The 14,407-nt window shown below is 39.0% G+C and overlaps 1 protein-coding gene across 13 annotated transcripts in view; it reads right to left on the bottom strand.

Moving 5' to 3' along the window:
- CASK (calcium/calmodulin dependent serine protein kinase) overlaps positions 1–14,407 on the bottom strand; it is a 359,937-nt gene that overhangs the window by 80,837 nt on the left and 264,693 nt on the right. For all 13 annotated transcript variants that reach the window (XM_081793028.1, XM_081793029.1, XM_081793034.1 and 10 more), the window contains one exon: positions 4,692–4,813. In XM_081793028.1, coding sequence (XP_081649154.1) covers positions 4,692–4,813 — 122 coding nt within the window. The remainder of the gene's footprint in view (positions 1–4,691; positions 4,814–14,407) is intronic.

Here is a 14,407-nt window from a genome sequence, read left to right as displayed (position 1 = left end):
AAAGTGAGGAGTAGCATGTGTGTGCCAGGTAGAACTGGTTGGGGAGCAAACATTTAGAAATTTCCGGATCGGTTTCTTTTTCTTTTTTTAAATTTCTCACTACAGATTAAACTAGAGGTGTTTTACTAGAGTTCAAATCATAAAGCATTTCCCCTTTTAGTGCAACCACAGTATTTCTCCTTTTGTTTTAATATAAATTCTTTCAACACAACAGATGTTTTGTTTCCTCCAAATTCTAATAATATTTCTGTTGCATTTTCAGCTTACTATTTTAAAGGCATGACTAGGGGGTGCCTGGGTGGCTCAGCCGGTCAAGTGTCAGACTCTTGACTTCAGCTCAGGTCATGATCTTGTGGTTCATGAGTTCGAGCCCCACATCTGGCTCTGTGCTGGCAGCGCAGAGCCTGCTTGGGATTCTGTCTCCCTCTCCCTGTCCTTCCCCTGCTTACTGTCTATCTCTCAAATAAAAATAAACTTAAAAAAAACAAAAGGCATGACTAGAAAAAATGAAGTCCTAGATGATCTTGTAGGAACTTAATCCTCTTTTTGTCAGCTTAAAAATTATGACCTCAAACTTAGCTGCTTAGAGTGTTAACAGGAATTATTTAAATAAAATAAAGATATTTTATAAAATGGCTCAGTGGGGTTAAGTGACAATCAATCCATGGGCCACAAAACTATGCCACTAGGTGTCACTACTTGGAATCCTTAAAAATCAGTGTTGACTCTGTAAAACAACAATTCCCATCCAAGCACAGGCTATGGAACATTATTAGAAGGAAGAGCAATGAATGGTCAAAATTTGAAAAGCTTTTTCTCAAGAGTTGGTCATGCCACGTTCCTTTTTGCGTAAGCACTTAAGTGTTAAAAATGGTTTCAATGGTTAGACTTCTCTATATGGCAGCTACTTGAAAACTTCATTGATTATATTACCGAAACACAGTCTGAGACAAGGGCTTAATGAGCCATATTTATGGGCTGGAGATCATGAGGGCACATTCTAATGATGGCTCAGTTCATTCATGACAATTAAGCTTCTCATTGAAGGAGGAGCCAGTCTGGATCTTCAGAACCCAGCACTTCCCAGGGAATGGCCTTACAGTGAAGCCATTTCAGGGGGTTTTGAGATTCGTGTGTAGTGCTTGTCCGCAAAATCCTGCAGACATGGTGTCTTTTTACCGGGCACAGCTCCTTTTCAGTCCACTCGCTCCTTTTCAAATTGACATGCACTGACAGGGTAGGTGCTGATACTATACACACTTTCTTAACTTTATAATTCATACGAATCCAAAGGAACTTTAAGTGTGTTTTTCCTCATGAAAATCGAGGAGTCTCTTCTGAAGCTGTTACAATGTCTACCCAAGAACGCAGCAGTTATTCAAAACACACGTTTTCAGTGAGGTCTGAAAAGCTTAGCACTGAGCAGTAAGTGGTGGCCTGGCTCAGTTCCAAAGTCCCGTTTGTGTCCGAGTATCTGCCCCTCCTTGTAGAAACTAGTGATGTCCTTGCATTTCCCCTGCAGTCTCCAGCTGGCTGTGCTCAGATGCCTTGTTACACTAGTCAGAAAAATACCACCTTGAAAAACAGTTTGGGCCTCTCTGAGCCTTAAATGACAAAAAGGCCTTGATCTTTTAGATCCGTAGATCTTAGCAATGACCTAACCACTGATTACATTGAAATAAACCAAATCTCCATGCGTTGCTGCAGCTTCTTTCAAATATCCCACTTGTGGGGCACCTGGGTGGCTTAGTCAGTTAAAGCATCTGACCTCAGCTCAGGTCATGATCTCGTGGTTCATGGGTCCAAGCCCCACATCGGGCTCTGTGGTGACAGCTTAGAACCTGGAGCCTGCTTTGGGTTCTCTGTCTCTCTCTCTGCCCCTTCCCTGCTTGTGCTTTGTATCTCTGTCTCTCTCAAAAATAAATAAACATGAAAAAAAATCCCACTTGCTAGATCTAGTAAAGGGCAGAACTTCTGCAGGGAATTCACTATTGTGAAAACCTTCTGCATTGCAGGAAGCAATGATAGACGACAGGAGATATTTAGCCAATGAACAGAGGTCAAACTCTAATTGACGTGACACAAAACAATAATGACAACTATGATGATGGTGATGATGAAGAAGAAAATGGAATGCTAAGCAGCGGTGGCAGCAGTGTCAAGAGCACTCCACAAAACAGAATGCATTTCAAAGGCTTTCTGGCGCCCGAGGAAAGTGACAGTTATTTGTAATTAAACTTAATCTGACATGTCCTCAAATTACCTAAGATAAATTACGCTAAAGAGAAGACCCATTTCCTTATCCTCATGAGTGCATTTCTTAGCTTTATTGGAGTACAATTGAGTAATATATTTAAAATGTACAACATGATATGATTCCCACCATCAAGTTAATCAACACATTCTTCACCTCACATATTTAACTTAAAAAAATGTTTACTTATTTACTTTGAGATAGATAGAGATAGAGAGATAGAGAGATAGAGAGAGAGAGAGAGAGAGAGAATGAATATCCCCATAAGGCCTGCACTATCAGCACAGAGCCCAACACGGGACTTGATCTAACGAACTGTGACATCATGACCTGAGCCGAAACCAAGAGTCACTTAACCAACTGAGCCACCCAGGAGCCCCTAACTTTTTTTTTCTTGTGAGAACACTTAAGTTCTACTCTCTTAGCAAATTTCATTACACAATACAGTCTATCAACTACAGTCACCATGTTATGCATCAGACTTTATTCATCATATAAGTGAAAGTCTGTACCCTTTTACCAACCTCTCCCCCATTTCCCACACCTCCCCCCCCAGCATGGGGCAACCATCATTCTACTGTGTTTCTAGGAGTTTCACTTTTTTGTTTTGAAGATTCCACATATAAGTGATACCATGCAGTATCTATATTTCCCTGTCTGGCTTAGTTTACTTTGTGCATGTTAAAACTATATTCCCCGGCTCTCTTGTAGCTAGGTAGGCATGTAACAAGTACTTGCCATTGAAATGTGGGCAAAAGTGATACAGCCCATTTCCAACCATGACTCTGCAAAATTCTCCATTTTTGTTCATCTGCTGCTGGGTGCAAATGATTCAGTGGAAGATTCCAAAACCCTGGGAGATAGCAGAACCACACAATGGAAGAGGCCCGATCCCTGGATGACTGTGTGGCAGATATTCCCCACCCCCACCCCCAATCTACCTGCACTGGACTCTGATGTGAGCAAGAAATAAGCTTTTATCCTGTTAAGGCACTCAAATTTTAGGATTGCGTGCTATGGCAGTCAGTCAGGCCTGATTAAGACAGACACTATGTAAAAAAGCCAAACTAATTTTTAAAATTTGATAATTAATTTGATTTGACTGCATTTATGCAAAGAAGTAACTGTAGGTTACCTATGACTGCACTCAGCGTGAACTTGGAACGTATGCAACACTCATAGGCTTAGCTTTCCCAAACTGGTCCTCGTCAACTTGACAGGGCTGTGAAAACAAGTTCTACACCCAAATTAGTTTCTGAAATGCTATTAGAGTCCCTCAGGTTTCTTTGCTATAGGGCATCTCAGAGCTGTTAATATACTAATATCCAGTGTGCCTGGGTGGCTCAGTCGTAAGTGTCTGACTTCAGCTCAGGTCATGACCTCATAGTTCCTGAGTTGCAGCCCCACCTCGGGCCCTCTACTGTCAGTGCGGAGCCCGCTTTGGATCCTCTGTCCCCCCCGCCTTCTCTGCCCCTCCCTTGCTCTCTGTCTGTCTGTCTCTCTCTCAAAAAAAAAACCAGTAAAAAAGTAGTAATATCCACTGTGAACCTATATAAGCGTAAAGAATGTAGCATTTCCCTAACTTACTTAATCGATAAATAATTTAACCAGTACATTTAAGATCTACCCCCTTCCCCCTCCATGGCAATGCCAATCACTCTCTCCCAGAGCAATGTGCTGTAGAACACATCCTGGGGAATGTTGCTTTAGTATAATTTGTGTCCTATGGTGGATTAATCAGCACCAAGAAGCGCTAGGCACCGCAAAGCAAGTAACATTCTCTTAATACGGAAGGTTTTTCGTGTAAAAAAAGACTAACACGTACTAACAGACTAATATGTACTAAGAAAGTTTGCACTGCTGAAGGCAACCAAGTTATCTAAGAAAGGCATGGTAGTTAAAATGTGACTGAAATAAAGGCATATGTGAACTCCCAGCTTCTGATTTTTCTTTGTATTTCAATCTGCTGTCAGTGGAGCCTGTCGTATTTAATGATAGCATATATTCTTATGTTTTTAAGGAGAAGACTGAGTCCATAAAAACCAGCAATGTTAAATATGAAATGTGTGTGTGTGAATTAGTCTATTACACAGTATCTGGTTTACTTTTCTCTCTCTTATACTCATGCTTCAGGTATGATGTTTTAAAACATCTTTAGAGCAACAAAAAGCAAGCACAGCTAAGATCAGCGGATTCCCCTAAGAGAAACACACGCATACACAACATACATAAATAGACTTATATAAGTCTTTTCATGGTGACTTACCTTTGTACTATATATGCTTTATTTCAGTTATGAATCTATAATGGATGATTTCCCACATTTCTCACAGACTGAAGGCAACTGAAAATGGACTGTTAGGATGGATGCCTGGAAATTCATGTAAAGTAAAAAAGGTATGCTAAAAATAAATAAATTAAAAAAAGATAGACTTACATCTAGTAGTGTGTGAAGATGCTGATCCTGGAAAACACTGTGTAGAAAATCTAAGTCCTTTTCACTGCAGTCTGTAAGTGCGTGAATTTCTTCCAAGCTGTCCAGCACCTGTGAGACTGCTCCTAAGGGAAACAAACAGGAAACAGCCAGTATAGAAAGTCAATGTCAAACCAACCTTTGTAACCTAGATCTTGCACTTCAGAACAATGGACCAACAAACAGAACTTCAAAGGTTCATGTTTGTACTCAATAGTCTTCAATGAGTTTCATATTGCTTAAGGATAGAGTATTTTCAGTGAGTTTCTGTTTGTGACAATGTATTTGTGTGCTTCTCATTTTTCAAAGTACGTACATTGAAGCTGGTTTTACTTGCATTAGGGAAATGCATTAACTATAACTGAGTTACTGGAAGATCTGGGTGCAGCAAGTTATGCATTAGGAAGAGGGTGTCCTTTCCTTGACCATATGATGTTTTAAAATATTACAGAAATAACACAGGCGAGCCTTTCTTACAGGTATATTCCATCAAGAACTGAAGGCAAAGCCAGCTGTAAATCTGAGGGACAAGCCTTCGACTAGGTGCTCCTGCTGAGTAAAACAAGCTTATTAGGATTTTTAAGGCTGAAACTTAAGTTAGTAAAAATCCCAATGCATTCTTTCTCCTTCCTTTCCATACAAAGTCAAGAGAGTCAAGTTGTTCTCAATCTGTTAGGCCCTTTTTATTCAAAAGACAAAGACAAAGGCTGAGCATATTGACTGACACTTCCAAATACCTTATTAAATATTAGGGCAAATCATTTCTGCAGGGCAAAGGAAATGGTAGTGTGATCACTTTCTTTAAAATTCCTTCTTATAACCTGGAATCCAGAGAGGCTTCAGTAGGGAAAGATATATACTGGGGAGTAACAAAGTCACTTACACAGCCTCAAAGAAATGATTATTTTCCTCTGCAGACAGTATGCAGATACCTACTCCAGAGAAAGAACCCTAAGAGGCTAGCTTCACAACATTCGTGTACACAGTGTTTGAGAAATTCTAACAGTAAGTGCCTCATTGCATATATAAGTCTTGGATCAGCTTTCAAGCAGTGGCGATTTTGCCCCCCATGGGGACATCTGGCAGTCTGGAGACATTTCTGTTGTCACAACTATGGTGGTGGTAGGGGGACAGTTTGTGGTATTATCATCTAGTGCGTAGAGGCCTGGGATGCTATTAAACATCCTACGATACTCAGGACAGCCCTTCATGAGAAAGAAGTATGCAGCCCAAAATGTCAATAGTGCTGAGGGTGAGAAATTCTGCTTTAGATCATGATAAAAAGTCTTGAATCTTTCTGTTCTGGAATTCTATGCTGTTTCTAATTACTTTTGGCCTTGGACCTCATCCAATTGCACGCACTTATTGGTGAGAATGTAAATTAGTATCACTTTCCCAGGAAGCAATCTGGTAACATATTTCAAAGAGCCTTAAAAATGCTTTTGTACTTGGACTTAGTAATTCCATTTCCAAAAAAACTAACTACCTTAAGGAAAAAAATAGGAAAATGCAAAAAAGATTTATGTATGAGGATATTTATCATAGAAAATATCAAATAATTCAGAATGATTAAATAAAGTATAGAACATCCACAGAATGCAATATATAGCCACATGGAAATTACTTTGAAGAATTTAAAGACATAGAGAAATCCTCAATGATCTGAAATTCAAGAAAGCAGAATGCAAAACCACAAAAACTTGCATATTCCCGACTATGACTGAAAAAAATACATATACAAGCTCAGGAAAAAAACAGAATGAAATACACCAAAAGTGTAACAGCAGTGATCTTTACTTTCCTATTTATACTTCATTCTGTTCTTGTCCATATGTTCCAAGTTTTCTACAATGGAAAAAAGTTGCTATCTAAGCAACTGCTTTTTGCAGTATGATTTAATTATGGTAAAGATTTGGGGTGTAAGCCACAAATCAAGTGGTTATCCACGTGGAAATTACTGTGGGTATTTTTTTTTTTTACACAAATTTGACTTTTTGAGATAATTGTAGATTCATGTGCAGTTGTAAGAAATAATAAAGAGAGATCTCATGTACCCTTTACCCGGTTCCCCCAAATGAGAACATCTTGCAAAACTGCCACACAACATCACAACTGCGACAATGACACTGACAGTCAAGCTACAGTGTATTTTCATCACCAAAGGGACCCTTCATTTTGCCCTTCTACAGCCACTCTCATTTCCTCCTATCCTATCCCTTCCCAACCCCTGGTGACTAACTAACCTGTTCTCCATTTCTGTAATTTTCTCATTTTGAGGATGCTATGTAAATGCAACCATATGGTATGCAATCTTTTGAGATTGGCTTTTCTTGACCCAGCATAGATCTCTGGAGATTCATCCAGGTTGCTGTGTGTATCAATAGTTTAATTCTTTTTATTGTTGGGCAGTATTCTGCTACATGGATATACCACAGTTTGACCATTTGCCTACTTGAAGGGACTGTGTGTGGATACTTTTAAATTTTGAATGATTATGCCTACGAGTCTCTTGGTATTCTTCAACTAAAAGCATTGAGGGGGTATCAAGGAGAATAAAAAAAAAAGGTACAAGGCACAAATCAGTCCTCATTTCCCTTGCTGTTTCTGAAAAGGCATTAACCAAATCCCTTTCCTTCTACCTGTTCTTCTCGTGAATTTTACTCTGTTCTGAGTAGGGGAAAAAAAAAAACAACTCTGGAAATTAGTTCAAAGGCAGCTCTCTCATCATCCCTTACTGAAAGCCTTGTAAAACAAGAGATGATATGAAGGAATTAGTTCCAAATGTCCCACTGAGCCCCTGACCCCTGCACATCGTCAATAGCAGAGTTCAAGGATACCAGGTTTATGAAGTTACTAAAGCCAGTTCTAAACTTCCAGACTCACCAAACTGCAGTAACAAAAATAACAACAAAATGTTTGTATACTAAAAAAATTCAACAGATACCACAGAAACCTAATTATCACTTTCATTCAGTTATCTTAGTGGAATCTTACCTAGTTTCTACTGTTTCTGCCAGTATCATTTATGCAGATAAATCATCTAGGTGGCAGTTTATTAATACTCTAAGATTAAAATAAAAGAACCTTGAGGTGCCTGTGTGGCTCAGCTGGATAGGCATTTGACTTCAGCTCAGGTCATGATCTCACAGTTTGTGGGCTCGAGCCCCACATCACGCTCTGTGCTGACAGCTCAGATCCTGGAGCCTGCTTCGGATTGTGTGTCTCCCTCTCTCTGCACCTCCCTCTACTTGTGCTCTGTCTCTTTCTGTCTCTCAAAAATGAATAAACGTTATAAAAAATATTCGAAATACATGGGGCACTTGGGTGGCTCAGTTGGTTAAGTGTCTGACTTTGGCTCATGGCATGATCTCGCGGTTCACGAGTTTGAGCCCCATATCGGTTTCTGTGCTGACAGCTCGGACCCTGGAACCTGCTTTGGATTGTGTGTCTCCCTCTCTCTCTGCCCCTCCCCTGCTCACGCTGTCAAAAACAAATAAAGAAACTTAAAAAATAAATAAATAAAACAACCTTGTATCTAGTGAATACCAAGAGGGCAAGTCTAACCACTGGGAAGCAATTCTGGCTGTACCAGACCAGGGCTGTATCACTTGTTGGTCTGTGAACTCCCAGGCTTCCATGTAATATCTGTTTGGGTTACCTTATGTGTGCACTTGTTCACTCTTTTGTGCTGTCAGGTCCTTAAAGCAGGTCTACATTTGATTCATTTTAGAACACCCACAAAGTACGCACTGAATTAAGTTCTAAAGAAACAAAATAATAGCAGCTCCCAATTCTTGAGTGTCTATTCTGTGCTGGGCACATCTTCAGGACAAGGCAGTAAGGTAGATATATATTACCTGACCTTTCTAGATGGGGAACGGAGGTTCAGAGAAGTCGAGGAAGTGGGAGAACCACGATTCAACCCCAGTATGTCTGGCTCTGAAGTCTATGTTCTGCCTGACCTACTACATGAATTGGCTGTATGTGGAGACATAGGAGAAATGTCAACAAGAAGCTACATGTGGTTTATGCATGGATATGGAGGCTAGAAAAGAACCTGAACCTTATCAGGTTAGAAAATAACCAAACCCTTTAGTGAACATTCCTACTTCTTGCCAGGTGCTAGGTGGGAACTTCTGAGAAAACAGGTATGATTCCTGGCCTTGAGGAAGGGGCTCTCAGGCTAGTGTGTTAAGCAGGCATACTATACCCTGAAGTAAATGATCTACAAGAGGAAAAAACAAAGTGTCACAGAAATAGGCTGCCTAGCGAGACCCTGGGACAAACTTAGAGAGGAGGTGGATGAACAGGAATTAAACACCTCCACCTGGGGTCTAATGTGCTCTGATGGACGAAGAGGATGCTTTGCTGGAAAGCACAAAAGCACAAAAGTATTGTTAGCCTGTGTTTCCAGTAGGCAACACCAACTGGGTCAACAGGTCTATTTAACCTCCTTGGATCTTGTCACCTTTTCTGAACTGATTTATATAGTCTTATCCTGTACCCAAATATGGTTCACTTTGGGGCTTTTCAATCACAAAAAGAAGCATTTCCATAGCTGTACTCAAGCTGCCTAATGCAGTTTCTGTAAAATGTCCCAAATTTTAAGTTCCTGAAATTAGGCAGGAAAATTACACTTTTTATTTCATTTCTCCTTTATCTTTTCACATTGAATAAATGCATAGTTTTGGTCTAACCTCAAAATCTTTCTTTACCCTTGATCATTGTAACACTTTCCACTGATATCTCTCTTTCTTTCTTTGGGTATGACCACCAGAACCACAGAAACACATTCTTCATCTAATATATACATACAACTGGTATCTGCAGTTCAACACCAAGCCCATCTAAATGTCCCATAATTTTTCAATTCATTATAAGATATATAGGTATACAAAGATACTTCTGGGCTTTTCCACTGCTATTTGTTTTGAACATTGAGGCAGTAGTAATAATTAAGACAACACAACACAGCGCGCGCGCGCGACACACACACACACACACACACACACACACACACACACACAGGTTCTTAACTGCTACTGGTATTTATTTTGTGGATTAATCCTGTCATATCTGAAAGAACTATTCACTTTCCTCAAACACTGAAAAATATGTTTTTCCCCCCTATAAAACCTTTGAATAAACTTGTAACTGCCTTGAAAAAATTCAGTCAATAAATAGCACGAGTTCACCTCAGGGGGCAATATATTTAATGGCAGGACTGTAGGTATTCTATTCACTTTTGTATTCCAGGCTGAGCTTTGTTAGAGGGCTTTGCACAAAAAGACACAATGAAATGCGTTTGATTAAAATTATTTTTTTCTGAGTAAATTCTGAAGAATTAAAAATCAAGCATTATAATGCAATACCTAAGCACAGAAAACAGCTTATTTTACAGCGCAGTTTCTTTGAAGTCATAATAAAATTATTTTGCTACTTATGTTTGTGTAAGTTTATAATTTCCAAAGTGCTTTTATTTATTTTTATCAAAATTTTTTTTTCAATATTTATTTTTGAGAGACAGAGAGAGACAGAGCATGAGTCGGGGAGGAGCAAAGAGAGCGAGGGAGACACAGAGTCCATAGCAGGCTCCAGGCTTTGAGCTGTCAGCACAGAGCCCGACGCATAGCTTGAACCCGTGAACCGTGAGATCATGACCTGAGCCAAAGCTGGATGACTGAGACACCCAGACGCCCCTCCAAAGTGCTTTTATAGTCATTACCTTATGTGATTCCACAGTAACCCTGTCCTGTGGGCAAGTGTTTTTTTTAATTTATTTTTTTTTAATGTTTATTTACTCTTGAGAGAGAGACAGAGCGTGAGTGGGGGAGGGGCAGAGAGAGAGGGAAACAGAATCGGAAGCAGGCTCCAGGCTGTCAGCACAGAGCCCAACATGGGGCCTAAACTCACAGCTGTGAGTGAGATCATGACCCGAAATGAAGTTGGACGCTTTACCGACTGAGCCATTCAGGTGCTGCAAGGTAAGTGTTTTTTATACTTGGAAAATTGGAGGCTCACCAGGGTCAAATGGCCACAGCAGTGAGCAGAAGAGCAAGTCCCAAAAGTCAGGTCTGTGACACTTAGTCATTCTACTACAGATGGACTCCACCTGAAATCATGTTTCACTCTCAGCAACACGTCTGAATAATTTGCACTTGGTCATGAGAGGATGTCCAATTTCTATCCTCTCTTTAATCTCAATTTATTTCCCATATAAGGCTTATTTTTGTAGGCCTTAGTCCAAAACCTTCACAATGATAAATTAGAAGGAAACAAAGCCCTGCCTTCAGGCGAATATTTTATTTTCTGCCCAATTCATATGGTGATCAAGTATGTATCTAAAAATTAGGTTGATACGAGCACCTGCTGGCTCCGTTGGTTGAGTGTCTGACTCCCAATTTTGGCTCAGATCATGATTTCACGGTTCATGGGATTGAGCCCTGTGTCAGTCTGTGTTTGGGATTCTCTTTCTCCCTCTCTCTCTGTCCCTCTCCTGATCGCGGGTGTGTGTGCTCTCTCTCAAAATAAATAAACGTTAAAAAAATTTAGGTTGATAATTATACACTTTAACTTTGAACATTTCCGCTTTTTCTAAGAACCATACTATGCGAACAAGTTTTGCAAAGGTTTTCTGCTACTATTAAGAAATAATAACCAAAAAGCATAAACTTGTCAACTGTTTTAAAAATGTTTTCAGTCTATTTCTTTAAAGAGGAATATGCTTTTAAGGCCAATAAAAACTTTGAGTCCAGAACAACTGCATCACAAGATTAGAAAAGTCTCATGAAAAAGTTGAGTAGAAATAATTCGAAAGGAAGAGAGAAAAATAAACAGAATGTTTAAGCTAAAAATTCTCAGTCTCAAAGTGGGCTGAGTCTGTCTTAAAATTCTTTCCCCCTATGTTTTATGATGAAAAATTTCAAACAAATACCAAGTGGAAAGAGTTGTCCTCACTACCTACATTATACAATTGTCAGCAATTTGCAATATTTGCTTTATCACACATCTATCTATCCATCAATTCATGTCGTTTCATTCATTTCTTTTTTTAAAGTTTTATTTACTTTAATGAAGGGGTGCCACCCAGGTGCCCCTTCATTCATTTCAAAACGAGTGCCAGAGTGCACATCATCACTACACTGCACCCCTAAACACTTCAGCATAGATTTTAACACTTCTCTCTCACAGGTAAAATTTACAAAGTGAAATATACAAATCTTGAGTGTACTGTTTAATGAGTTTTGATAAATGTATATACTGCATACATCTGATAACTGCATACACACATGCATGCAAGTTGGTTCAGTAACAAAATATTTGTATGTGTATATTTAAAAAATTATATGTATAGCTATAAAATCCAGTATCACTGAGCAAATTAACCATCTGAACCTAGTCTAGCTTTTTCTGGAGTTACCAATTATCTCTCTCCTATTGTATTAGCAATCCCATTTATACAACACTGACTTCACCACACACACGCATTCATATCACCTACCCAATCAAAGCCCTTACCTGTAAGCACAAGAGCGTTTTTTAAAAATCTGCTTACTAAAGTATAGTTTATTAAGTTCAAATTCACTAATATAAGTGTCTATTTCATCTTTCCAAAACAGTTCCCTCTTGTCCCTTTGCAGTCAAAAGCTAGCTTCCCCTTATCCCCTGGACAACAGCTTTTATTCCCACTGTACAAAGCACATTCTGGTTATCAATCAAGTTATAAGAAATAGTGAATCCTGTAATAGAAATTGTATTTTGGGCTTAAGCATTTGAACTATATGCAATTCAAGCTATGAAAACTTACACATGGTGATAAATCCTTTAGATTCTTTATGTATATAGGGCAGATGCCTCAAAATTTAGTATTAGTTAAAAAGAAGTACACCCTGTAAATGGATTCTGTCGGAGCACAAATGCTATAATTCTAATGCCATTATGCTTGTTAAAATAGTCTGTTTTCAGATAGCACCATTGTTGGGCACAGATTTGTCAAAGCACTTTAAATAGCATTCTGCTGGCTAAGTGCTCATTCATATAAAACTTTACAACTATGGAAAAGCACTACTTGATACCTCTAAGACGCTTTCACTTCCAAATGACATGATAGGTCTACTGATTGAAAAAAAAAAAAAAAAAAAAAAGGAGAGACATACTAAATCTGGAGAAACAAAAGCAGTTACGAATGGGAAGTGTCTCACATTGTAATAGTCATTAAAATGTGGACAGCCTCTAAAATGGCCTCCAAGATCCTGCCTCCTGCTATTCACACCCTTGTATAATCAAATCCCTTCCCTGGAGTGTGGGCTGGACTCATTAACTCATAGTGATGAAGAGAACAGTGCAGAAATGATAAGACATCACTTCTGAGATGGCTTTTGTCTGGGACACTCTTACTTTTGCCCTCCCTTTTTGATCATTCATGCTGGGAGAAACAAACTTCTATGTTGTGAGCAGCCCTAGGAAGGGACCCATTAGCCAGCAAGGAACTGCAGCCTGTCAACAATAGTACAGTGAGTCTGGAAGAGAATTCCATCCCCACCCCTGCAGTCGGGTCTTCAGATGAGATTGCAGCCCCGGACGACAGCTTAACTATAGTCTCATGGGAGATCTTGAGCCAGAGGCGCACAGCTAAACCATATCCAGATTCCTGACCCACAGAAAGCGTGAAAGGATAAATCCTGCTTTGAGGGGATTCATTACACAGCAACGGATAACTAACATACTGTGAGATTTTTGTATTAAATCAGGTGCAACTGGAGCTATGAGTAACAAATGCAAGACAATGTGACAATGTATCCAATTATTAGCATCCATATTTTCTGATTTATTTTTGTCTCTTATATACTTCCCCTCAGTAAGTACAACCTAGAGGTAAAGGTTTATTCTATTGTTTTAATGGAAATTACTGAAATAATTATAGATTATCATATACAATTGTAAGAAATACAGAGATCCCTTGTATACTTTGCTCAGTGTCCCCAATGGCAACATTTTACAAAGCTATAGTGTCATCACAGCCAGAATATGGACACTGATACAATCCACCCATCTTATTCAGATAGCCTTACTCTTATTTGTACTCATTTGTGTGTGTGTGTGTCTAATTTCTTACCTACTTTTTACGTTAATATTGTCACATAATCAAATTACATTCATTTGTAATTAAAATCTAGCCATTATATTAGTCTTTATAAATGGCCTTCCCAATGGTAAAAGTTGTTGAGACACATGAATTTGGGAGTCTATTCCACAGCTCCATATTAATTAACTAAAAATTCAGTCAATAATAGAGAGTAGTATAAACTGCTTATAGATGGTGCGATCGTCAAAGGAAAATTCACTTACCCTGAAAGCTTTCTTGAAAGCAAAACTATAAAAAAAAGTTACCTTTTCCCCCAAATTACCGTATTCGTGCTTGAAATTCAGATGTGAGGTAATAGTAAGTGCAGTTTAAATTTTAACACTGCCTGTCTTCCTCTTATGAAAGTGAGAAGTTAGTACTATTTGTATGGTAATGCCTCGAGAAATCAATACAGCCACGTTTTGATTTTGTGGTCAGGCAGTGTTAAAATTCACAATCAAACATCTAAACACAAACAGCCAAGGAAAAAGTCAAGCCGCTTATGAACCATGCAAAGCCAAACACTTTTGCATAAAAGATAAAGCTTAGAGGAAAA

Source organism: Panthera onca, chromosome X, assembly GCF_046562875.1.
Source record: "Panthera onca isolate mPanOnc1 chromosome X, mPanOnc1 haplotype 2, whole genome shotgun sequence".
NCBI lineage: Eukaryota > Metazoa > Chordata > Mammalia > Carnivora > Felidae > Panthera > Panthera onca.
Note: the sequence above shows the minus strand (reverse complement) of the source record. Positions and strands in the feature narration are given on the sequence as shown.